Source organism: Artemia sp. Qi Xiang Cuo, chromosome 7 (genome assembly GCF_049724085.1).
Source record: "Artemia sp. Qi Xiang Cuo chromosome 7, ASM4972408v1, whole genome shotgun sequence".
NCBI lineage: Eukaryota > Metazoa > Arthropoda > Branchiopoda > Anostraca > Artemiidae > Artemia > Artemia sp. Qi Xiang Cuo.
In genome coordinates this window covers 68,918,623-68,945,000 of record NC_142800.1, presented here as the reverse complement: position 1 = coordinate 68,945,000, position 26,378 = coordinate 68,918,623, and the positions used below count along the sequence as shown (strand labels likewise).

Genomic DNA, 26,378 nt, shown 5'->3' with positions numbered 1-26,378 from the left:
TTCCAATAAGATAGAGCTGGTGAAATCTTACCCAACAATTCAAACGCACATTAGTTTAGTGAAAATTACAAACACAATAAAAAAGCCAAAAATAGCTTACTCTATGATCTCCAGTCAAACAGTCGATTTCCACTTCTGAGCAAGCTGCACCATAGGAAAAATAGTAGAAAGGATTACCCTGATTTGTCTCAAAACTGTAACCGCTTCCAGGAGCACGATAAAACCCAGCCGCAGATAAACTAACTCTGTCGAAATAGGCAGCAGAAACCCAATCTTTCCACGTTCCATTTGGATTAGAAGTGCTGTATGGCTTCAATCTTTCAAGTATTTGTTGACACGCGTCAACTACTGCCATACCGTTAAGATCAGAGCTAAAACTTGCTGCTGTAGGTGACGTGTTTGGAACTTTGTCGCTACCTGTTTCCATGACATGAATCTGGTCGACAGGAATTTCAAAGATTCGACTGACAATCTAAAACAAATGATTAAAAAAAAATATTATTCATTTACCTTGATTTTTACGATTCACCTAAAAAGTCTGAGTGTGGTAATTTTAATTGTATTTTTCTAATTCAAACAATTTATAACTCCTAAGAAATGCTTAGGTTGTAGCTAAAAAAAATTGTTGTAAAAAAAACACATACACAGATAGAGGAATTTTTATTGCAAGCCTCTACTCGAAAATTTGACAGCTTATAGGAGATTTGGATAAACCAGCCGTCCTTTCAAAATTCGACTCATCTCCAACGATATAGGCTCTACTCCTTCTTTGTTGTCTGAAGCAAGAAGTGAAGATGAAGTCTACTTGATATACGAGGCTATAGAGGAGCTAACGTTAGCCCATGTCACAATATGATGACAGCAAAAGTATGCCTCAAATTAAAAAGAAATAAAACACCAAACATGCTCCGTCAAACCCAGTCTTTCGACTCGAAAAAACTGAGAGTGAGAGAATTCAAGCAAATCTATAAGTCGGAGATGCAAAATACATTTGAAGCCCAGTCTTTACTTGATGACACCGACTGTGAATAAACCTGGAAAAACATAAAGTTCTGCTTCCACCGATGCCGTGAAATCCACCCTTGGCTACTGCAACAGCCCAAAGCACAAGTAGCTGTCTGACCAAACATGGGACCGTACAGAGAAAAGGAAAAAAGTTAAAGCATCACTGATCGAAAGACAAGTCCCAGACCGCCAGATCTTCAGAAACGAAGGATAGAGAGCCGCGGATAAAGAAGTGAAGAAGAGTGCCATAAATGAACAGAGAAACTTGCTTGAGCGGAAAGAAGCGCAGTCGGAAAAAGTAGCGAAGATAGATGACTCAAGAGCTGTATATAAAATTAAAATTCAATAATTGTTGTAATCTTCTATTCAACATGGGCTGGTAAAAGACAAGTCGGTTATCCTTGTAACCGAGCAGTCTGCGGTGAAAAAAGTCTGGGCTAGCAACTTTGAAAAACCGTTGTTTAGACCTCCACCAGAAAACTCCCCTGAGATTCCAGCAAGAACTTTGTTCTCCTTAAATGTTAACAAGGATTTGCCATCACCCACTGAAATTACTGCAGCAGCAAAAAAGCTGCAAAATGGGAAGTCACCCGCGAAGACTGAATTTCCGCCGAAATGATAAAAGTAACCGTTGTGACATGCCTGAATATCTGTACAGCCATGTTTTCAGTAATATGAGTGACATACAAAGTACCTTCTGACTGAAAACGCAGTATCCTCATGGCGATCTTCAAGAAAGAGGATGCAACCATCCTTTGAAACTTGTACGAAATCTTCCTGCTTGCTATGCACAGCAAGTTGATGTCATACATTTTACTGCAGAGAAGCAGCTCACAGCTCGACAGACACCTCCATGATTAGCAGAATGGATTCAGATCTAACTATTCTTGTGCAGACCTGTTATTTATCATTGAGATATTCATTGATTTTTAGAAGGTATTTGACTCATTAGATCGCCAGAGTCTGTTGAAAATACTACTGCACTACGGAATCCCCAAAACGATAGTTTTACTAATCCTTGCTCTCTATGAAGACAGTGAGTGCTGTATAAAGACACCAGATGACCAAACCCTTTTCTTCCACGTCCCGTGAAGAGTTAACTTAGGGTGCGTCTTGTTTCCACTACTCTTTGTAATTGCAATTGACTACACAAAGGTTTCGTGTTCATACGTTTATCCTCAGTAGAAGCAGTAGTAGTAGTAGTAGTAACCATGGCAGTAGTAATAGTAGTAGCATGTACGTATTACGCCTTGGTCAGTCGAGCATCCTCTTCATCCTGTCCTGAAATTTTCAACTTAATCCCCTAAGCCTTTAATGAGATATTGCTGATATGCCCTTTCTACAACCTGCATGCACATAGTATTTAGGTTTTAGTTTTTATTTCAACAATCCCTCAAAATTCCCGGAAATTTTCACTTTAATAGCCTTAGTAATAGTTTTGGCAGTGGTCATAGCATTAGTAGCCACAGTAGGAGTGGTAAAAGTAACAGGAGTAGTAACAGTAGTAGCAGTGGAAATAGTAGCATTAGTCTGCACATAATATCTGTCGGTTACTTCAGCATCGCCCTCAACACAACCGGTAAGTTCCTACTTGATATTAACTAAAAAAAAAGTTTTTTTTTAACTGAAAGTAAGGAGCGACATTAAAACTTAAAACGAACAGAAATTATTCCATATATGAAAGCGGCTGTCCCCTCCTAAACGCCTTGCTCTTTACGCTAAAGTTTTTTTTATTGTTGTAAAAAATGGAGTTGTGAGAAAGAGTCTAACTTTAGCGTAAAGAGCGAGGCGTTTTTTAGTTAATCTCTGAACGTTTTTGAATTAATGCAGCTTTGACTTAGGCTCACCGTACATGAATCATTAAAACGAAATTCGCATATTAATTCTCCTTTTTTTGGCTAATTGGCTTTCTCGAAATTTTGTTCTGACATAACTTACGAATTAACTTACGTAACGAACTTCTATATTCGTATATTCTTATTACGTATATTAGGGGGTTCGCCACCTAGTCAGTACATGGCTCTTTACACTAAAGTTTGAGTTTTTTCCTATTCTTTAAGAATAAGCCCTTTATCCAAAAGGCCGTTAATTAGAATAAATAGCTCTTATGGTAGTACTAAAAAACTTTAGCGTAAAGACCGAGGTATTGACTAGGGAGTGAACCCAATCATATACGTAATAATTTCTGTTCGTTTTAAGTTTTGATGTTGAATAGTTTTTCAGTTGAAAACTTGTTTCTTTTATTTAATTTCTGATCGTTTTTTTAAATTATGCTGGAAAATTCGGTGCCCCTTTCATAGCAATGTTTCTTCCCCCATGAAAACTTCTTCCGTTGAAAGATCCTCCCACTTAACCCCCGACTGCCCCCCACTACCAGAAAAAATCCCCCCTGAAAACGTCTGTACACTTCCCAATAACCAATACCATATGTAAACATTGGGTAAAGTGCATAACTTTCAGCCTTCCCCCCGGGGACTTTGGGGGATTAAGTCATCCTAAAAGATATATTTATTATAATTTCGAATATGCTGAACAAAATGGCTATCTCAAAATTTTGATCGGGTGACTTATGGAAAAAATGAGCGTGGGAGGGGGCCTAGTTGCCCTCCATTTTTTGGTCACTTAAAAAGGGCACTAGAGCTTTTAATTTTTGTTCAAATGAGCCCTCTCCCGATATTTTAGGACCACTGGGTCAATACGGTCACTCCTGGGAAAAAAAAAAAAAAAACAAATAAACACGCATCCGTGATCTTTCTTCTGGCAAAAAATATGAAATTCCACATTTTTGCAGATAGGAGCTTGAAACCTCCACAGTAGGGTTTTGTGATACACTGAATCTGATGGTGTGATTTTCATTAAAGTTCTATGACTTTTAGGGGGTGTTTCCCCTTTTTTTGAAAATCCGGCAAATTTTTTCAGGCGCGTAACTTTTGATGGGTAAGACTAAACTTGATGATATTAATGTATTTGAAATCAGTATTAAAATCTGATTCTTTTTTATGTATCTATTGGCATCAGAATTTCGTTATTTAGAGTTTCGGTTACTATTGAGCCGGGTCGCTCCTTACTTACAGTTCGTTACCACGAACTGTTTGACTCAGAGGCGTTTCTAAGATATTGCTGATACGCCCTTCTGACAACCTGCCTGCATATAGTAAGTTTCAATTTAGTTCAATTCCCACCCCCCACCGACATTCCCTGAAGTTTCCACCTTAGTAGCCTTGGTAGCAGTAGCAGTAGAAGTAGTAGCAGTAGTAGTTTAGTAGCAGTACTAGTAGTTATAGTAGTTGTAGTAGAATCAGGGGCAGTAGTAGTATTAGGGGTATTAGTGTGCCCATATTACTTTTTAGTCAATTGAGCATCCCCCTGATCATCTCCTGAAACTTCCAAATTAATAGGCTACCCTAAGCTGTTGCCTAAATACGTTTCTTCGACAACCCGCATGCTTATAGTGGGTCTTGATTTAGTTCAAAACTCCCCTTAAGATTCCCTGAAACATCACCTTAATACCCTTAGCCTCTGTGGAGACCAAGGATAAAACATGTCTCCTTTTTTCAATAGAAAAAACCATATGTAGGAAAGGGAAAGGCCCTTCCCCCAGTGGGTGTGGGGGTCAAGTCTTCCCAAAAGCATAGTTATTTTACCTTTTAACAATGCTGAGTAAAATGGCTGTCTCAACATTTTATTTTATTTTATCTGAGCAAAAAAAGGGTGTAGGAGGGGGGGGTGGTTTGCTTGCCCTCCAATCACGTTTTCTCTTAAAGAGGATGCTATAACTTTCAACTTTCAATCGAATAAGCCCACTTCGAAGTTCCTACAACAACAACTACTACTACTACTACTAACAACTCACCGCAGCATCATGCCGCCTGAGGCCAACAAAGCTACGCACGCTCCTCCTCCACCCCAATCTATTCAAAGCCTCCCTTTTTACACCCGACCACGGAGTTCCCATTTCCTTTAAATCTTTCTTTATGACGTCCTCCCACCCCACACGGGGACGTCCTGCATTCCGTTTATCCCTTGACGGTTGGCCGAAAATATCAATCTTCCGCAATCTCTCATCATGCACCGGCCCATCGTCTCCTAGCAAGCTCAACCTTTCTTTCATTATTACCCTGAAGAGCAGTACTGAACCACATTTTTCGTACAACCTATTGTTTGAAATACAGTCAGTTAGCCGAGTACCCAGAACAATCCTTAAGCAATTTCTCTGGAAAACATCTAGCAAATCTTCTTCCGCTTTTCTGAGCATCCATACTTAAGAGCCATATTTGACCACTGTCATCACTGTAGCTTCTAATATTCTAATCATGGTTTGCAAACTAATCTTCCTATTCTTCTAAACTTTTTTTAACTGTGAAAAAAAAACATGAGTCTTGGCTATTCTTTTTTTAACATCTTCACTGCTCCCACCATCTTTACTAATAATACTACCAAGATAAGTGAAGCTGCCCACCTGATCAATCGTATCATTACCCAACGTGACCTTTTTATATTCGCTTATTCCTAGCCTTAGTGACTTAGTCCTCCTAACTTTAATTTTCAAACCAATTCTAGCACCTTGAACTCGCAAAACCTCTAAAACTTCTTTTATTTTGCTCACACTTTCATCTAGGATGCTTAAATCATCAGTATTATCCAAGTCCAGGAGACTTTTTCCTCCCCATTTGATTCCTTGGTCTCCCATTGCTTTTCCTGTGCTCCTTAAAACAAAGTCCATCAAAATAATTCATACAAAGGGGGATAGAACACAACCCTGCTTAACTCCTGATTTAATACAAAACCAGCTGCTAACCTCATTTCCTACCTTAACCGTAGCAGTATTATTCTCGTACATAGCAATAATCACTTTTATGTATTTGTCTGGTATACCATACAAGAATAAGACATTCACTTCTATCAACAGAATCGAACGTTTGCTCATAATCTATGAAACTGAGGACCAAAGGTGTTTGATAACTCAGGCACTTCTCGATTATTAACCAAAGAGGGAAAATTTGGTCGACACATCCTCTACCTTTTCGAAAACTGCACTGTTCTTTTCTTAAGACTTTGTCTACGGAATCTCACAGTCTAAAAAGTATCATATTACTAAGTAATTTACTACCTACAGAGACCAGACTAATACCTCGATAATTACCGCACTCACTTTTATCACCTTCCTTATAAAATGGCTTAATTAAGGTTTTCCTAAGATCGTTAGGTACTTCCCCTTTTTCAAAAATCATAATCTTCAGTAACTTATTTCTAACCTCAGAGCCACTATATTTCAGAAACTCCTTTACCACCCTATCAGCATCTGGAGCCTTATTATTCTTTAATCCTTTTAGTACTGTTGCTAATTCCTCCTCACAAAACAAATCTTCCTTCACATCCAAGGTATCACAAACTTTTTCATTTTCCTCTATATTTTTTCCTTCAACTCTATCTCAGTTAAGCAAATTCTCAAAATATTCGGCCCATCTCTCTTTAGTTCTTTCCGTATCGCTAATGGTGGTCCCATTCCTATCTTTAACTGGGCCAAATCCGCATTCACTACTCCCTCTCAATTTATTAACATGCCAGTACAATATTTTACTATTATGCCATCTAGCTGCATCTTCCAGATCCTCGGCAATTTTATCCATGGCCTCCACTTCACAACTCCTTAATAAGCTAAACTATCTCACAAAAAATTGAGGCTCTACCCCATATAGGAGGACTTAGTTCATATATGCACTGGAATATATTAAGTTCCAGCAATGCTGAAGAATAAATAGTTTCAAGATATCAAGCGAGATTGATCTTTTCTAAGATAAAGCTCTCAAACATAACATAAATTTGATGCCATAAGCATAATAATCTTTCAGTAAAAACATGAGAGCATTAAATCAAAGCAGTTGATATGGTTCAGAGTGGTTCATTAGGTCTTAGTCGATAAATCAACTGGACATTTCTTGTTTCAGCGAAGCTGAAAGATTTGAACTTCAGTGATATCAATGGACTTTCTTCCTTTTTTCTTGTCTTTTTTTACTTAACCCGAAAATTAATAATAAAAAAGTTGAAAAATATCCCCCCCCCCCCCAAAAAAAAAATTATGTCCGAGTACAAGAAGAGTAATTTCAAGTTGTGAAATATATATTTCATTTGCTTCGGCCTTTATCTTCTCAATTGATTTCTTCCACTAGCTTGACTTAGGCTTTAAGCTAACGTTAAAGAAAATGAAAAATTCACTTCAAAGGAATTTCTGCCGACCCTTAAAAAAGAATAAAGATTGCAATAAATGATACAAGTAAAAGTTAATTTTAGCAGATGGGAACTTCTGCCAAAAGATGCAATCCCACCAACACATCTTGTGCAGATCAATGTTTTGCTTACACGAGTTTTCCTGAAATAAGCGCCACATTTTTGGCACTTCTCATTTACCCCATAAGTAGTATACTTCCTTACTGAAAATACAATCTATAGCACCGAATCTTATCATAGATAACTTAATTAACCCATTCCATCCTTAACATACGACAAGTTACCTGCTCGTAGATGAATCTACCGAATCTCAGGTACAATCAATGAGAATCATTTCATTTAGGTTTAGTTTTAAACTCAATACGTCCCAGTCAATGTTGAATGGTATGTAAGCCCTCCCTTGTCACTCATAGATTAAAGTTTCATATATACATACCTACGAATTTGTCGCAACTATTTTCAATATTCGTTTGAACTTTATTATTTGTATGGTTCTGTATTAATTATATTATTGACTTATAAATACATATTTCTACATATAAAGATATATTTTATATGTTTATAGAATTGTCTTAGTTGGAAATACAATCCAATTTACAACCTAACAAGAAAATCAGATAAAAATTTGTTTGAAAAATTGAAATTTTCTCAGAATGTGGGGGCTGAGCTTAGGCAACGAATAGGTACTATTTGGAAGATAAAGATGGATTTAAACGATTGTTTGTTTGCCTGTTATTTCAAGCAAATTAATGGTCCTATGTCAATTCTAAATTCTTGGTCAACCTTCTTAAGACCATAGGCGGGCGTGCCTTGTTTGCCTCTCATTCTGGGCAATCTAACGGTCCTATGTCAAATTTAAATTCTTGGTCAACATGCCTGAGACTCTTGGCAGGCGTGCCTTTCCAAAAACTAACAAACAAGTATGTGTCCAATAAGAGTCTTACTTACTCCCGCTATTTACCCGTGCCGCAGCCATTTAAACATTTGCCTCCATAATTACTTGGACTATCTGTCTTGGCTTTTCTTTTTCTATAATAAGCCATGTCTTGATGCAACCTACTGACAAATACATGATAACTTCAAATTCAAAAGAATTTGAATTTGAAGTTATCATATATTTTGCAGTAGGTTGCATCAAGACATGGCTTATTGTAGAAAGAGAAAAGCCAAGACAGGTAGTCCAAGTAATTGTGAAGGCAAAAATCGCTCGAGTCCGTTGATTTTGAATTTGAAGTTATCATGTATTTTGCAGTAGGTTGCAACAAGACATGGCTTATTATAGAAAGAGAAAAGCCAAGACAGATAAGTCGATTGTGATTTAAGACAGATAAGTCGATTGTAATTTCAGATAAGTCGATTGTAATTTTAATCTGAAATGTAATCTGATATTAATAACTAATTTAATTTCTTTTCTGCCTATATGTGAGGTCACATATAATGCTTGTAGTTTGAAAAAACTTAAATTATCTTGGCATCTTCTAAATTGATTACATTCCCGATTGATGCTAAGAATACAGTTAAAAGAAATAAAATATTCTAGCTTAAATCGCTCAAGTTTGTTTCAACTTGTGAGTAAGTGGCCTTTGAAAAGATAAATTGAAACTAAAATTCTAAGTTAAATAGCTATTCCATTCAATTTTTTATCATGCTTTTATTCTGTCTTATTCTACAACAACATCAGTACCGTAAAATGAATTTTTTAAAATGATGGGTGTGAAGCTAGAGATGAATTGTTTCAGATTATGAAAATGGTTTTTGAATAAATGGTGGATAAATAGATGGTCGAAAAAAATTTGGAAGAATAGAAAGATAAGTCAGTGAACCAAGATTAGAATATTGTAAAGTTCAGTGATGACAGTGGTCAAGTATTATTCTGAGATATGGGCGCTTCAGAGGATGATTTCCAAAGAATCGTCTACGGATAGTTTTGGGTACCCATTTGAATCATCATATTTGAAACATAAAGCTGTACGAAAAATGTGGCCTGCCAAAGAGGTCCAAACTAGGTTAATCTAGTTCCAAACAAAAACCAGATCGTCCCCTAATGAGGTGGGAAGAAGTTGTAAAGAAAAATTAAAAGGAAATAAGAACTAATTGGGAGGTTTTAAGAAGGGAAGCTTTGAATGGATTGGGACAGATGAGAAGCATGTGCAGATGTGTTGGCCTCAAGTGGCTTGGTGCTGCAGAGAGTTGTTAGTAGTAGTTGCAGTAGTAGACATTGCAAATCATAAATACTCCTACCTGAATCATTTTTGTATGCAATCCTTGTCCCATTTCCGTTCCACCATGGCTGAGAAGAACTGATCCATCTGTGTAAACCATAACCAGTGCACCAGCTTGCTCCATAAATGTAACAAGAAATGCGATTCCATATTTCGTTGGAACGAGACTCAAGCCCCTCTTTTTCCACCGGTTCGAGCTATGGAAGAGAAATGAGACCGAAACATTTTAAGTATTACCTCGATACCTACATCTGAAGAGAACTTATTATGAGCACATTTTCACCCTTTCTTGCCTTACATTTCCTTTGCTTCTTTCTTTAATTTTCATTCCTATTAAGCAAGCATCTGTAAATAAGGATCGAACAAAACTAAAATGATTAAAGATACAGATTGTTCAGGTTTATTGTATATATTTTTATATACTATATGTTTTTACATGCTTAAGGACCGAACCAACCTATGTTTTTACAGTGGTGTATATGTTTTTTACATGTTGCTGTCCACGTTTTAGTTGCTGGATTAATTTTACATGGTTATGCGGAAGGCCTGTCACCGTGCATTGTAGCAGCGGGAATTGAAGTCCTAACCCCGTATTACCAAATAGTGCATAAATAAGCAAGGTAAAAAAAAAAAAAAAAAAAATTGAGCTTTCAGCAAAAGTCTATGAGTCACAAGTTGGATAATCAGAATTCAAACTCTTATCATCAGCAGTGATATTCTAAAACGGTTCAACACCGTTTAAGACTAACTTGATACCTTTATATATGACCCTTTTAAATAATATTTAGAGAGTGATAATCTTTTTTAGGAGATAAATAGAATTTTTTACTTGTAGATTTTGTAGAGTGTTTATTTTTGTAGAGTTAAAAAATGTATTAGTCCCTGTCCTGCACTGGCTTAAGACCCATTATTTTTTAAGAGGTTGCAATAATTCCAATGATTCAAATAATATGAAAATTACAACTAAGAATTTTTCAGTGTTAAAAAAGATATCATATTTAAAATTTTACTGTAGAATTCAGACGTTTTGAGCTGGACTTGTTAAGGGTTTCAGAAACCCATGTCCCAGGGGCAGGAAACATGAAATTAGGTAATATAGGATATGATTTATTTACTCAGTCAGAAAGGATATGGTGCATAAGCAAGTAGTAAGCCTCATGATGAACAAGGAAGCCACCAAGTCTCACTTAAGTCAGGTAGATATTAATTTTGGGATGCTAGTTGCTCATTTTACTAGAAAAAGTTCAAGGTATCAGTTCTAGCAGCATATTCCCCTTGAAGGCCAGCTCACGGGAATAGTAGTGGGGATAGTAGATAGTAGTTCATCTACAGGAAAATAGAAAGAAGCCCAGGTAGAAAATTAGTATTTTCATGAAGGGATTTTAAAAACCAGGTTTGTAAAAATAGATTGTATCCTAGCCTTGGTAAATATTCTATAGGAAAAGAAAAAAGTAACGGTTAGAGACTGCTGCAATTTTGTAGCTATAACTATCTAGTTATGACCAAAATAGTATTTTATTGTAAAATGACCCATAAGTTAACATAGTATTCACAAGATGGTAAGTCGGCCAGTCTTAATGATCATGCTATTTTAAACCGAAGGTTGGCAGGATCGATGCAAGCTACTAGTGTATATACTGCTACTACAACTACTAACAAGTCACCGCAGCACCAAGCTGCCTGTGATCCTAGTGAAATGACTATGGTATATAGGAATGCTGTTATATATGTTAAAAGTACAGATTACCATCTAGTAGTGCCTAGGGTTAATCCAAAGCTGGAATTTAGGAAGAGTAACTACCTTCCGGAAATTAAGTTGTTGGTAGACTTCAGGATGAGAATTTAAGTGAAACTTGGATCTACTGTGGAGTGCCATAAGGAACAATCCTTGGTCCTCTTTTTTTTCTTGTCATAGTAAACAAGCTGGGCAGAGTCCTCTCTAGAAAGATGGAAGTACGTCGATGATCTGTCATTAACTGAAATTTGCCACAAGGACTCCCCAAGCAACGCGTATGGTATCATCGAACACATTAAGAACCAGGCTGCCAGTAACGACATGGTGGTGAATATGGATAAATCCGTTGTACTTCCAATTTCTTTCTTAAGGACCGAACCAACCTATAATCATCCCCTACAACAACAGCAGATGGTCACCGTAATTAAGCTGCTAGGCGTCCATATTTCATCAGATATGAAGTAGGACAAAGAAGTAGGAAGCAGATTCAAACGTGTAAATACGGGTATCTCTGCTATGAAGTTGCTATCTCGTTATGGTGTTCTTGTCAAGCATCTTCTGAGGTTCTATCTTTCTTTCATTAGACCTATCTTAGAATATTATTGTTAAGTATGGCATTTCTCCCTTACTCACGACCAGTCGGTGACATTGGAGCGAGTTCAGTAGCGTGCCCTACTTGTGGCATCTAAATCTCCTAAAGTCCCCTATATATCGCTGCTCCAAGAATTTAAGCTTGTTACCCTTAAAAAAAGGTGGCAACAACTTAGTCTCAAGTTGGTAAGGGGTATCTTGAAAAAAAAAACCTCCGTGATATACTTCCTCCGGATTTTTACCCTTTGTAGACAAAGGTTGCAAAGGTCTGTTGCTGAACCTATGCCAAAAATACAACCAGTATTTACAACCTATGCAAGATATGAAAAAAGTTTTGTGCCTGGATTTGTATGCCTTTATAACTTAGATGCCTAATTTTGCATATAGATATGTGTCATTTTAATTTTGTCTTTTCAATTTTGTCGACCGTGTAAGTGTTATTAAACCTGTATTTGTTTGACCGTGTCACTGAATGTGAAAATTGTATTTTGTAGATTTAGACTTTTGAATTATTTTCTATTGTCTTGACGAAAAAAAAAACAAGAATCGGCCCGACCTTGTAAGCGTTTTGAAATAAAGGAGATTTTGATTTGATTCATTGAAACTTTCCAGAAACAGTTGCATATTAAACTCCAGAGTCTAAAATTTGACAATGTAGAAGATGGATGACATAATTTAGGAAAATAGTTTTTGAAGTCGCTAATGGTTTCTTATAGAGGAAAGTTTGAAACACAGGTAGGAATATTATTGAAAACACTTTAAGTTTAGTAGAGAAAAGAAGGGACTTGCTCAAGAAGTATTTGAGGGACAGAAAAAATGAAATAAGTGCGTAACACTTTGGAAGTGAAGGAAGATTTATTTTCCGAGGAAGAATTAGTGGCGGTACTAAAAGGATTGAAAAATACAAAAGCCCCAGATGCTGATAATCTGGTAAAAAGTGTATTCAAGTAGTGTGACTGTGAAGTTAGAGATAAATTACTGAAGATTGTCAATATGATTTTGAAAAATGGGAAGGCTCAAGCGATCTTAGAAAATCCTTAATTAAATTCATTTACTAGAAAAGTGATAAGAGTGAGTGGGATAATCATAGAGGCATTAGCTTTGTATATGTAGGAAGTAAATTTAGTTCTATGATGCTTTTCAGACTTAGAGATACTGTAGATAAGGTTATAAGAGAAGAACGGTGATTTAGGAAGGAGAAAGGAAGCACTGACAAAATTTTTACTCTTAGGTTAATAACTGAGAAGTCCTTAAGTCATCAGACTTCTTTAGTCCGCAGCTTTATATATTATGAGCAAGGGTTTGATTCAGCTTATAGAACTGCTTCAGCGAAGGCCCTATCCTTTTATGGTATACCAAATAAACACAATGAGTGATTAGTACTATTAACGAGAATTACTTTGCAATGGCTAAGGTAGGAACCTAGGATAGTAGCTGTTTTTGTGTTGAGTCAGTAATTAAGAAGGGTAGCGTTCTATTCCCATTTATTTGAATCATTTTGATGGACTTTGCCCTAAATAGCATAGCAAAGGCTATCGGAGAACAAAGGCTATCAGAGACCAAGGATCAAACGGGGAAGCTTAAATTTTATAGATTCGAATTATGCTAGTGATTTGAGGAACCTAGATAAAATTTTTAGAAAAATGAGTATTTCTTTTTTTTGGGGGGGGGGGGGGGGTTAAGAGTTCGGGGTGCAATTTTAGGTTTTAAAACTAATGTTAAGAAGACTATTTGCTTAGACAGGGAATTGCCTAAGTGAATTTGAAGAGGTAATTTTGGGTATCGAGAATATTGATCAAGTGGTTAGCTTCACTTACCTAGTTAGTATTTCCGGGCTGCAGCGGTAGCTAGCAACCTAGTAAGAGACGATCACGTCCAATACTAAGAAACATAATAACCCATAACTCCCAAAAATGCAGTCAGATCAAAACAAGAAGTACACTATTAGAACCACCTTGTTCGAAACCCCTATATAGGAAACTGACCCTGTTCTGAATAAAAGACATTTTTTTTTCTTTTCCTCAGGTAGCGGGGCACTAGAACATCGTAGAGAGCTGTTTAATGGCTAATTTTAAAGGAAATCGATGGGGTTAAAAGCTTTTGTAAATAAAAATAATAATTTTAAAAATAAATTCATTTTTTTACGCAAAACTGCATTTTTCTATAACACTGTGGTAGGTTATTTTATTATAACATCAGGAATTGGTCAGCTCTACGTGCTTTTGTAGTTATTTTTTTTTTTAAATAGAATCAATATTTTTAAAAAGAGCTGCATTTTCATATACTAGATAATAAATGTCATCATAGTTTTATTAGAACTATGACGTAAACAGAAAAATGCTATATTATGATGTTAGGTCTGATGAAATCGGTATATTATGACGTCATGATTTGGGTTACAGCGGAAGCTAGCAACCTAGACCGGGTGGCAGCGGTAGCTAGCAGTCTAGTAAAAGACAATCACGTCCAATACTAAGAAATATAATAACCCATAACTTCTAAAAATAGAGTCAGATCAAAACAAGAAGTACTTTATTAGAACTGCCTTGGCCGAAATCCCTATATAGGAAACTTACCGTTCCTGGGCTTTAACAACAAGGGAAAAGTGTCTGCCTGAAAATCAAGAAAAGCGGCTGAAACCACGATGTTCTGCATATACGGCATCTTTTTTTTCTTTCTTTTTTCTTTTTCTCCTCAGATAGCTTGGCACTGGAACATTGTAGAGAGTGGTTTAATAGCTCATTTTAAAGCAAATTGATGTGGTTAAAAACTTTTTGTAATTACAATTTTTTTTTCAGTAAAATGCATTTTTTACGAAAAACTGCATTTATATATAGCACTGTAGTGGCTCATGTTATTAACATCAGGAATTTGTCACATCTACGTGCTTTTGTAATTAACAAAAAACATTTAAAATAAAATTAATATTTGTACAAAGAACTTTTACCGCTATACGAAGCTTGTAGACATAGCTATGTAAAATGCAGTAATTTCTTGGGGGTTTTAACAAAACGTCATATTTGTCAACTCAAATTAGAATAATTACTGAAACTTTTAATTAGAATAATTTTATTTAACTGCAAAGATATTTATGGTGTCTTAGTAATAATTTTCATTTTTTTAATGCAAACCAGAAAAATGCCTGAAATTAGTTTGAAATGTAAAATTAGTTTGAAATGTAAGAAAATGCCTGAAATTTAAAATTAGTTTGGTTTTACTTTTGCTTCAATTGACTTGTTAAGCCATTTTATGGGGTGGAGCTTAATACATTGAAAATATATTATGGTCTCAAGGGGACAAAGTAAAAGAAATAAAAACCGAGAAAAGTATCACAGTCGAGCAATCCAAATATCTACTGTAAGAAAACAGTACTGCACAAAAAATACATATAGCATCCTGAAGAAAGAAAAGCAGAGGTAGTTAACAATTCAGGCGTATCGAGAAGCATTCACATTAGAGAACGAACTATAGCCCCTAGTAACTGAAGTTTAATAGATTACTACCAACCTAACTTACTTAGCTTCCTAATTCTTTGAGGTTCGTCTCTTACTATTCAAACTAAGAAAAATCCATAAGCTTTTTCCTGTTTGTAATCTGGGTTGCAACGGTAGCTAGCAACCTAGTAAGAGATCATCCGGGTTGCAACGGTAGCTAGCAACCTGGTTACATAAAGAATCGATTAAACATTGATACATAAACGATTGGCAGAGTTCATTGTAAAGGGGTATTATGTAGGTTTGAGTGGTATCATGGTAGTAGAGGTTTATATTAAAAGACGATCATTAGACATTACAATGAAGAACGGACTCTAAGCTATTGTAACTGAAAGTTTTTTTAAATTGTAATTTTGATTATATTAGGGGGATATTAGAATACGTAGCTTAAACAATAAGATGGTGTCTTCTGAACAAACTAGACGTAGGTTAAAAAAGCAGTACTGCACAAAAAACAAGGATAGCATCCTGAAAAGAGAAAAGGAAAGGTATTTAACAGATCTAGCGTATCAAGACGTAAAAATTCAGAGAGCAAAACAAAACACCAAGGAGCGTTATCAGATTGATGAAGATTATAGAAAAGGAACAATTGAGAGAGCTAAACAAAAGAGCAAGGAATGGTATGATAATGATGAAGAATATAGAGAAATAATAATCGAGGGAGCCAAACAAAAGAGCAAAGAGCGTTATCACAATGATGAAGATTATAGAGAAGCAATAATTGAGGGAGACAAACAAAAGATAAATGAGTGGTATCATGCTGATGAAGATTACCGAAACAATTATAAGAAAAAAATGCTACCAGAATAATGGGTAGATACCAAGGTGACAAAATCTATAATGAAAAAATAAAAGCCTCTGCGGGGCTGTACCTAAGAAAGCATAAAGACAAAATTAAAAATTACATTCAAAAGTCCAAGAAGATGGCGAAAATATAGGCTGATCCTTGTAAATTGAGAAATATTTTACTAAATTTTTATCAGAACATTGAAAAATATTCGACATTATAGATTAAAATTCTCTTTCAAAGAGATGATGTTGTTGAAAAGTCAGTTAGAAACGCTCTGACAAAAGTTCGTAGTAAAATCCAGAAGAAATGTTGTATGTTTGATGAAAAGGTTCTAAGTCATGGACTGGTCATAATAAACAACGAACGCTAGTTTACATAATGGATCGATACGGTTCATTATAAATGGGGTCAATGCTAGTTTCACCGGATGTAGCTGAAACCTAGTAAAGAACAAACCATGGCATATAGTAACTAAATAAACATTAGGAGGATGTTGAAAGGGTATTTTGTCATTGGTAGAGATTATGGTTGCCACAGAGCGCGTTGAACTCTAGTCCTTCAGTGCCCAAGAACAGCCCTTTTTATACTGTACTGTGGCAAGTTCTGATATAAATACACAATTCAGCTTGTGGTGTTAGAGTTATATTAAAGAATGAACTATAATCAATAGTAATCGAAGTATTTAAGTAAATAAATAACGTATTTTGAAAAGATCCGGGTTACAGCGGTAGCTAGCAACCTAGTAAGAGAGTATCACAACCAATACTAAATAACACAAAAGGCTATAACTTCTAAAAATAGTGTCAGATCAAAAAAAGAAGTACACTATTAGAACCGCCTTCTCCTCAGATAGGAGGGCACTGGAACATCATAGAGAACTGTTTAAGTGCTCATTTTAAAGGAAGTTGCCGCGTTTATTGCCTTTTATAATTAAAAAAATATTAATTTTAAAAAAGAAAAACAAATTTTATGAAAAACCACATTTTAATTTACAAGATCGATGAATGACGTCATAATCGTAGGCTGTAGCCAGATTGTCTCTTACTGTTTCAATTTTCCTGTTTGAATTTACATCAGAGAGCAAACTATAGCTCATATTAATCGGATCATGATGCAGTACTAGCAACTTGACTTACTTATCTTCCTAATTCTCTGAGATTCGTCTCTTAATAATTAAACTAAGAAAAAGCCATAGCATTTTTCCTGTTTGTTAATTTACTATCCAGTTTGCAGCGGTAGCTAGCAGCCTAGTAAGAGACGATCACGTCCAACACTTAGATATATAATAGCCTATAACTCCTAAACATAAAGTCAGACCTAAATAAGAAATACGCTATTAGAAGTACCTGGTCGAAACCCCTATAGGAAACTTACCGTCCCTTGGCTTGAACAACAAGGAAAATATATTAGCTTAAAAATCAAGAAAAGTGGCTCTAAGCACGATATTCTGCATATATGCTATCTTTTTTCTTTCTTTCTGTTACTCAGATAGCGGGTCACTGGAATATCGTAGAGAGCTGTTTAATGGCTAATTTTAAAGGAAATTAACGGGGTTAAAAACATTTTGTAATAAAAAAAAACAGTTAAAAATATAATCAATTTTTTACAAAAACCGCTGAAACTAGACGAAACTAGACGAAAAACAAACAAACTTGAAACTAGACGAGAACAAGCCGTGTTCAAACCCACTGAGCCTGAAAACGCGGCTCTTGTTTCTGGGGCAGATTCATTGACGAAGTGGTTTGCATTTTGAAATACGGTTTATATTTTTTTGACCTTTTCCGTAAACATTTAAATAGTTTTGATAAGAATATAAAATTTACAGTGGAGTTTGAAGAAAATGACTAACTACCTTGTCTTGATATCTGACAAGTGATTTAATTAACTTTAATTACAAGTGATTTCCATTTATTTAATTACAAGTGATTTCCATTTATTGTTCTCAATATATAGAAAGCCTACACAAAACAATAGATATTTGAATTTCCATTCGTGCCACCCTGTTTCGGTGAAACGAGGGGTTGTGATTTCACTGGTGGATAGAGCGTTCAGAATTTGTCCCCAGGAGCTTTTGATTCTGAATTGTTGCATTTGATGGATATTTTATTTTGTAATAGTTACCCGATTAAATTCATTGATAAAAATAATAAAAAATAGAAACTTTAAACATAATAATAGGGTTATTGGAGTTTCACAGTCTTCGGAAGTAAATTTGTCAAAAAGTTTCATTTCTTTCCGTTATAATCCTGTTTTGGGGGAGATGCTTAAACGAATTTTGCGTAAACATAACATTGATACATGTTTCCAATCAGTGAGACCAACAGGTAGTTTCCTTAATTCCAGGAAAGATTTATACCGGGTAAATTTAGTTAGTGGGGCTTATAAAATTTCATGTTCTTGTGAGAAGTTTTATATTGATAGAACTCACCAACAATTTCTTGAAATATTTATTGAGCATCACAACTCAATAGAAAAACTCTACAATTAAGCATTTTTTGTTTCGGCACTGGCTGAACATATTTTCTTTCCGCTTGAACATTTTGTACAATTTTATGGAGCCACGGCTATTTCTAATGATAAAGGTTTTTCTCAGTGGCTGAGGGAGGCTATAGAAATTAAAAAAACATATGTTTGCCAATCTTTCAATAAATAGGGACTCGGGAAATTTAAATATTGACTCAATGTATGATAGTCTTTTTAAAAGTGAACCAATAGTCAATAATGGAACTAAGATTTTACATAATAACCAGGGGATTAGATTACCTACTAGACCAAGAAGAGTTGCTTCAGTAATAGCTAATAAGTGGATTATTTCACAACAGAATAATTAACTTAATTTCAATTTTTATAATTTTTTCTCAGTTACTTTGGTGTTCTGCAATAGCTACTCCAATAGCTACTATTCTCTACGTGGATCAGCTGCGACAATAGCATTTTATTAATATTGGTGGTGGTTTTATTTGTTTTTCGTTTTTTTTTTTATCCTTGGTTCTCTTGTGCTGAGGACGCCTAAATTGCATACAGGCGAAATATCCACGTTGTTTTAGTTTTTCATCTTTTCTCTCTACTGGTCACAGTCTCGTTTGTTGTCTTTTAATTGAGTTTTACCTCTTTTTGTTGTTTTTTGATAAATCTATTTTTGCGGATTTTAGAAAACAATGTAAAAAATGCCAAAAACAAAGTGAAATCCAATGGATAGTAGTACCACCGATCAGTTGTAGGTGGTTCGCCGTAAGAAATCTGCTACCACCTTATGTAAATAGCGATGAAGACCACACTGCCTTTCCATCATAAACTACAATTAGAACAACAGGGAATTTGTTTTATATAAGCCAGTGCAATGCAACATTAAATGAATATTTCGACCTTATATCCAAGGGCTGTCCTCAGCAAAATAAATGAAGAAAAAATTTTGAAAAATCAATATTGAAATTCAATCGTTAAAATAAAAAATTTAATGTGAGTTCTTTTATATTGGTTTTTTCTCCATTTGTTTTGCTGAGGACGGCTCTTTGATATAGGGTCGAAATATTCATTTAAAGTTGCGTTCCACTGTCTTGTATAAAAAAAAAACCTATTATTATTTTGTTGTTTATTTACCGCCTAATGTAATTACGTCCTCCACTGTTGCATAAAAATTTGGAACGGCTTGGGTCTAGGTTTAAGATACAAGACTACTTGTGCTCAATATGATAGTTAAAACCAGGGTTTGTGGTCACAACTTAGGGTCTTTTCCAAGGTTTTGGTAGCTCAGAAAAAATTGAGTTTATTTGTTTTATTCAATACAGGAGAAAGCCTTAGGCTTGTCGCAATAATCTCTTAAGAAATAAATTAAAATTAACTATACACATGAATATCTTGGATTACCCTGATGTGAAATGATGGTGGGTGTTAGCTGAAAAAAATCAGCATTTTAGATAGATAAGATACTGTTTTGTGTTCTGCTTTTTATAAAGATGAGAACTTATGGCTGAATAAAATCTTTCAGACTTCCAAAAAAAGTTTACCTTTTCCAAAAATCACAAAATCACTACGATCTCATTTAAACTCAGTGTTTAAGAAACTTTATATCTGCGACATAAACCTTTTACCCTCTTTAATGAGAGACATAGACTGAAGAACCAATACTACTACTACTAATAACAACTAACCACAACACAAAGATGCAACGCAGGCCCTAAGTCCGGCGTTTGAGGTCAAAACGCTACACGGGCCCTCCTCGATTTCAATCTATTCTAGCCCACACTGGTTATACTTTCCCAAGAAGTTTTATTCCTTTCTTACAACCTCTTTCCACCCTATTAAGGGACAATCCCGATTTTGTTTGCCCTTAGATGGATGCCTGAAGAGGAAGATCTTTGGTAATCTGCCATCCTTCATCGCAGAAGGTATCCTATCTATTTCAAACTTACTTTAATTAAAGCCTTATGAAGTGGGATGGAACTACATTTTTCGCACAGCATGATGTTTGAAATACGGTTAGCCAGACTGGTACCCAGGAGAACCCGTAGACAAGTTCTCTGGAAAACATCTAACAAATCCTTCTCCGTCTCTTGGAGTGCCCACTTTCCATAATCATACTTGATTACAGTTATCAGTGTAGCTTCGAATATTCCAATCCAACTTTTCAGGATTATATTTCCGTTATTCCAAACCTTTTGAACTGGGAAAAACACACGCTTGGAGTCTCCAGGACACCTCTGTGAAAAAGACACCGCTTCTACTTTTAATATTTTTACAATATCCACCGTCTTTAATAATAATTTAATTGCACTTTTTAAGGCATTACAAATGTAAACGAGTCTTAAAATAGCGTTATACTGTCTTTCATAAAATATATAAACTAGCTTTCGCGGTTACCTTGATTAATATAATTACTTGTCTAAATACTTTAATTACTATTGGCTATAGTTCGTTCTTTAATATAATCTCGTACTAGATTACTAGCTGCGGCTGCAACCCGGAACATAGTTCTTTGTTTAATAAGATACCAGATAATTAATACCTAGACAATTAACTATAAGATACCCAGACAATATATCCAGTATAATACCCAGACAATTAACTTTTCAAAAGATGCTTGTATTCTATTAACTTTTAGTTACTATGTGCCGGGGTTGCTTCTTTATTTGGTTTCAGCTATGTCCAATTGAATTTAAATAGTCCCCATTTATAATGAACTATATCGATCCTTTATTATTATTATTATTTATTGGAAAACCCGTCGTACAAAAAAGGAAAATACGGAGCAATAAACGAAAAAAAAAGAAGAAGAAATACGCATAAATTTAGGAGCTATACATGTGGCTAGTGACAAACGCAGGATCTAGGATCTAAATAAGTTTTTTGAATAAACTACAAAAAGGAGGAAGAAAAACTCAATTACTCACGTCTCTGCAGGTACGAAACGTGTTTCTTTTTTATTGGCGCCTAAATACTAAACAAACATCAGCAATGCGAATATCATTCCATCAAGCCGCAATTGGTAAAAAAAAAATTAAACCAAATAATCATCAGTGAATTAAAAATATACAATAGATAATCATATCAACTAGTGTAAATATGACAAGAAATGGTAAAACACTTAAACGACAAATTCGCCCGCTGGTCTTGAAATCAGATCACTCTCAACAAATGATTCATTTACTCCGATATACAGATATATCAGAAACAAGGAAATTATTAGTAATGTACGCAATATATTATCAGAGAAAAATTGACACCGAGATTGAGAATAACCAACGTCACTTAAATTGGACTCATACGAAAAGAGACTAAATCATCAATCAGTTTAAAATTGCAACAATTACACTAAGCGCGAAAACAAACACTTAAAAAACGCACACAACAAATAAATCTTAACTACTGGGCCAGTGCTGACGGCCAAGCATGGTTTAACTACGTTAAACGGGAATTATAAGCACGAATTTGCTTTTCCACAGCTATAATGGGGTCGGTAATGCTGAATTGTCTAATTAGATAAGAATTGCGGGTTCAAGAGGGAAAACGTAAAAGATATTTCGCGAACCAGAAGAAAACTGAACGAATTTTGACTTGTCAGAATTTGTGAGTATTTTCCAAAACCGAGATTTGTACAGATAATGTGGTAGAGCAACAGAGTTGAAAAGTTTCGAAATAAGACGGCGGTTGAAGCGTAGTTGTCTTGTGTGCATTAGTGACGAACCAATGGTAAGACCAAGGTAGATGATGTGATCTACTGGCCTAATCCTACTATTTCCGAGAGGAATATCCCTAGGCGACACTTGCTTCCAGTTGAAGAATTCAACTTCGGACTTTTTAGCATTGAACTGAAGACCTAATTTTGCATACTCAGATTGTAGCGTTGCGAAAATCTCACTAATGCGCTGGATAGTGCGGCTCAAATTCAGAATGTTGTCTGCATAACATACAAGAGATAAATCAAGACTGGTAAAGATGAGAGATGTGGGAACAGCTGACTGTACATCAAGAACTCTATTATTAAAGAGTGAAGGGGAAGAAACAGCAGGTACCCTTTTTCGACATTGACAAAAATATTAGGGATGGTGCATAGACTTGAGAGCCGTCAGCTTTAGCTAATGGGTGAAGTATTAGGCAAACTTTAAGATGAGAATACATGTCTTTTAAGGGCTCTGGTATATGAAGGGCTCAATCTATGTTTTGCTGCATGGAGTAGCATAGCTGCGTAAATGAGAGAGTCAAACGCTATATGCACATCATGCCCATCCAACACGAGAGTTTCACCAGATGCATCAGCTTCGATCAGTGCATTCGCCACAACCGACAAACCGTGGGCACAACCGAGACGTGGCTGGAATCCAAATTGGTAAGGTGGAACATAAAATTTAGCGTTCAGATGGTAAATGAACAGAAGTTCAAAAAGCTTACAGAAGGTAGCAGCCACTGTTATAGGGTGGAAGGACGAGCACTGGGTAGCGAGTTTACCTTTCTTTGGAATTGGATTGAGATCTCCGATTGAGAAAGAAGAAGGTACAACTCCTTGGGTAACAATCACATGCATCAAAAGAGCAATATGGTTTACCAACAGCTCGCTTCCATGCAGAATGTGAAGAGTGCTCATTTTGCTCATTAGTAAGAATTCTATTCGGAACCATGAATAACTTGAGCAGATAGGCGGGCGCTAGGAAAATCTCTTGATACATTTCTCCAGAAGGAAGGTTGGGACAGAGAAGCTTGCTAGGACGTCTCTTCAACTATCTGGTTAATGTGGATAGATAGTTCTCTTGAAAACTTTCTTTTGGTAGAAAGACGAATGTCAGAAACCCAGCCAGAGCGAGGACGGTCACACTGAAGCCACAAATGGTACCAAAATTTGGATTTCCTCTAAGCTTCAACTATGCTCGGATTACTGGACCAATGCTTCGTGACACCCCGACGTATATGTTTAATAGACATAGTGGCTTTTTCCAAGCATCGTAGAGCATGGCAAATTTGTCCAATATAGATATCTAGTATCACCCGTATTTCATTTGCATCAGCTTGCGGATCTCTCATGAGCAGCTGGAACGGAACATGAATTTTATGTAGGACAGAATTAGTAACTGCAGCAAAAAGATCCCCTTGGATGTTTTTCCAATCCCTGTAAAATTGGGTGTGAGGCTGATGTGGTTGTGTGGTGGGAGGAGACTGAGCAGAAGGACAAGAAATAGACGCAGATATTGGAAGGTGGTCTGATAGTTGAAAATCAGTAACGACGTGAACAGGTGACACTTGGAGATTTATAGAAGAAACTAACATGGTCAAGGTTCGACGCGGGACTTGAATGGTGTGTGTAAGTGTAATAGAGATTATTCGGCAATATCCTGAGCCAATCGTTAAAAATACCAGACAAAATAGAAGTACGCCATAACGAGGTGTCAGTTAAATTACAGTTAAAATCTCCTATAAAAATACAACACTTACCAAATATGCGAATCTTTGAAAGGCATGACCCTAGTTTCTCACACACAGAAGTAAATACAAATTCCCTATCGGTCAATGCGGTAGTCAGTCGGGAGATAGACGTTTTCAATAACATACTCTTCTACAAGGACAGCAAGAAAAATATCACATGAATCAAAAATACTCGACCGACATGAGGTCCTAACAAGCATCGCAATACCACCCGAGGGGCGGCCACTGGAAGCCGATCGTTTAGCGGGCACCGAATAGCTAGTAAAATTATTGTCAACTTTCAGAAGGCCTAAACTATGACTCGTCAAAAAATGTCCTTGCAAGCACAATACGTCACAATTCGAAAGCAAAACTTTTATCACAGGAGTTTTGACCAAAAGTCCACCATTAACATTCCACTAAAGTACAGCCTTGCGCAGTAGTAGACATATCCATATCATACCGTGGGCCTTGCTAGTTCACTGTTGTTATTAGGATACTTTACACTGTAACAAGTATGGCTGGCAACTTTACAGTCTAGAGAGAACATTTTTTCCGAACACGTAGAGGCGCTGTTAAAGGTGTGATCATATGATCCACAGCGAGAGCAGAGGGCATGATTGGAGCACTGCGAGGCCAGATACCCAATCTTATGACACGAGAAACAATGCTTTGGGAGGTATACAAATACTTTTGTAGAAAGCTTATCGTAGCCAACTTTCACAGACACTTTCAAGAACTGATCCAGGTTTTGTTTCCACTCAAAATAGACTTTAAACACATGGGACTTTCCGCACTGTGAAACTTTCACGCAAATTGGCACAAGAGATTTAACTTGATTCTCATCGTATTCGATCGGTAGGCCTACGTCTTTCAGAATTCCTATAAACAGTTGGGATTTTACACTCACCGATATACCTGAGGCACTGTTTTTAGCATTCTCGGCAATTTTGTTTGCTGCACGCTTTGATTTAACAACAAGTTTCAATTCCGAAGCCGATTTTTTAAGTTCAGTTATTTCACCTGAGGCCACAGGGCAAAGTTTATTGACAAAGTCCTTACGAGCATTAGGTGAGGTCAGGTTTGCAGAACAGTTTTTTAGTGCTACAGCAAACGTAGGAGCTGGGGCAGGGTTAATTGTTACGTTGGTATTAATTCTAGCTGGCCAAACAGGGCCTAAATGTGTCGCATTCTCTAAAAAGCCGTCAATTTTCCGAGAGAGTTCATTAACTTTTGAGAATAAAGTAGCCGAGACTGCCTCCCTGATTGTTGGGGTTTCAGAAGGCGAGAATATAACAAAAGTGGGAACAGGCAGAGTATCCTTTGGTGCCTTATTTAACTGTTTACAAATGTCAAATACATTATCTTCATCCTTTGCATGTTTCACACATCGGCTCTGAATATTCAGCTCCTTATACAGAAACTCCTTAACACTGATAGTAGTGCCACGATAAAAAAAAACTCACAGCTTTTCCGACGATCAGATCAATTATCGCACCATCAAGCATAGATCTGGTGACAAAGTTCAGCAACTAGACGAAAAACTAAAAACTTGAAACTAGACGATAACAACCCGTGTTCGAACCCGCTGAGCCTGAAAACGCGGCTAAAGGTTCTCAAAGCTTGTGACTGCTTTAATTCTAATGCTAAAGTTTTAGTTTTAATTCTATTTTTTGAAGCAAGTAAATGACATTCAGCCATGTTTATTTTCGTCTCGTTTTTTGCCTGAAGACAGATTTCATGATGATGTACTTGATACACCAGGTGAAAAGTGCATTATGTTGAGGTATAGACACGCACTTTCGTGTTCAAATTGTGCATTAGAAATTTTGCAAGTTGAATTGGTTCAGTGTGTTAGTGTGTGAGTTGGCTTGGTATTTTGTGTGTCAAAAAGTGACGATCATGGTGGGGAGTATAGAAACAGGTGAACGACAACCAAAAGTCCGTAGTAGACGAAAAAAAATGAGAGGATTTCAAAATCTTTTGAATATACTTTTAAATAGTGAATTTTGCCATGTATTTGTCTCTCAGTTCAAATAATAATCTCATAAAGTACTTCGGTGTCAGAAATTTCCGACGACCCACCGACACCAACCGTGATAACGGCATGCCAGCACGTCAAGGGCATCAGCAGCTTTGAATCGCTGAATTATTTTTGGCTGCCCACCAATGTTTTTCAACATCGCTTTGGTGACTGTTTAAACGAAAAGCTGAAAACCAAATTTAAAATTGAAGCAAATAAACAACTAAGTTTATTATGTATTTGCAATTTGGAAAATTATTTCTAATGTTAGAGCTTGACGACACTCCAATCCTAAATTTAAATCCGACAGCACACCGACTGTCTTACTCTATCTTGAAGTAAGGAAAGTTAAATAAAATTTATAAATAGCAAAGAGGCTCCTTCCCCCTTGTGGATT

At 36.1% G+C, this 26,378-nt stretch overlaps 1 protein-coding gene across 3 annotated transcripts in view; it reads right to left on the bottom strand.

Annotated features, from left to right (window-relative positions):
* LOC148950636 (xanthine dehydrogenase/oxidase-like) overlaps positions 1-26,378 on the bottom strand; it is a 354,380-nt gene that overhangs the window by 50,559 nt on the left and 277,443 nt on the right. For all 3 annotated transcript variants that reach the window (XM_089092523.1, XM_089092525.1, XM_089092524.1), the window contains 2 exons: positions 9,475-9,652; positions 101-472 (listed from right to left, as the gene is read on the bottom strand). In XM_089092523.1, the coding sequence (XP_088948649.1) occupies positions 101-472; positions 9,475-9,652 (550 nt within the window). The remainder of the gene's footprint in view (positions 1-100; positions 473-9,474; positions 9,653-26,378) is intronic.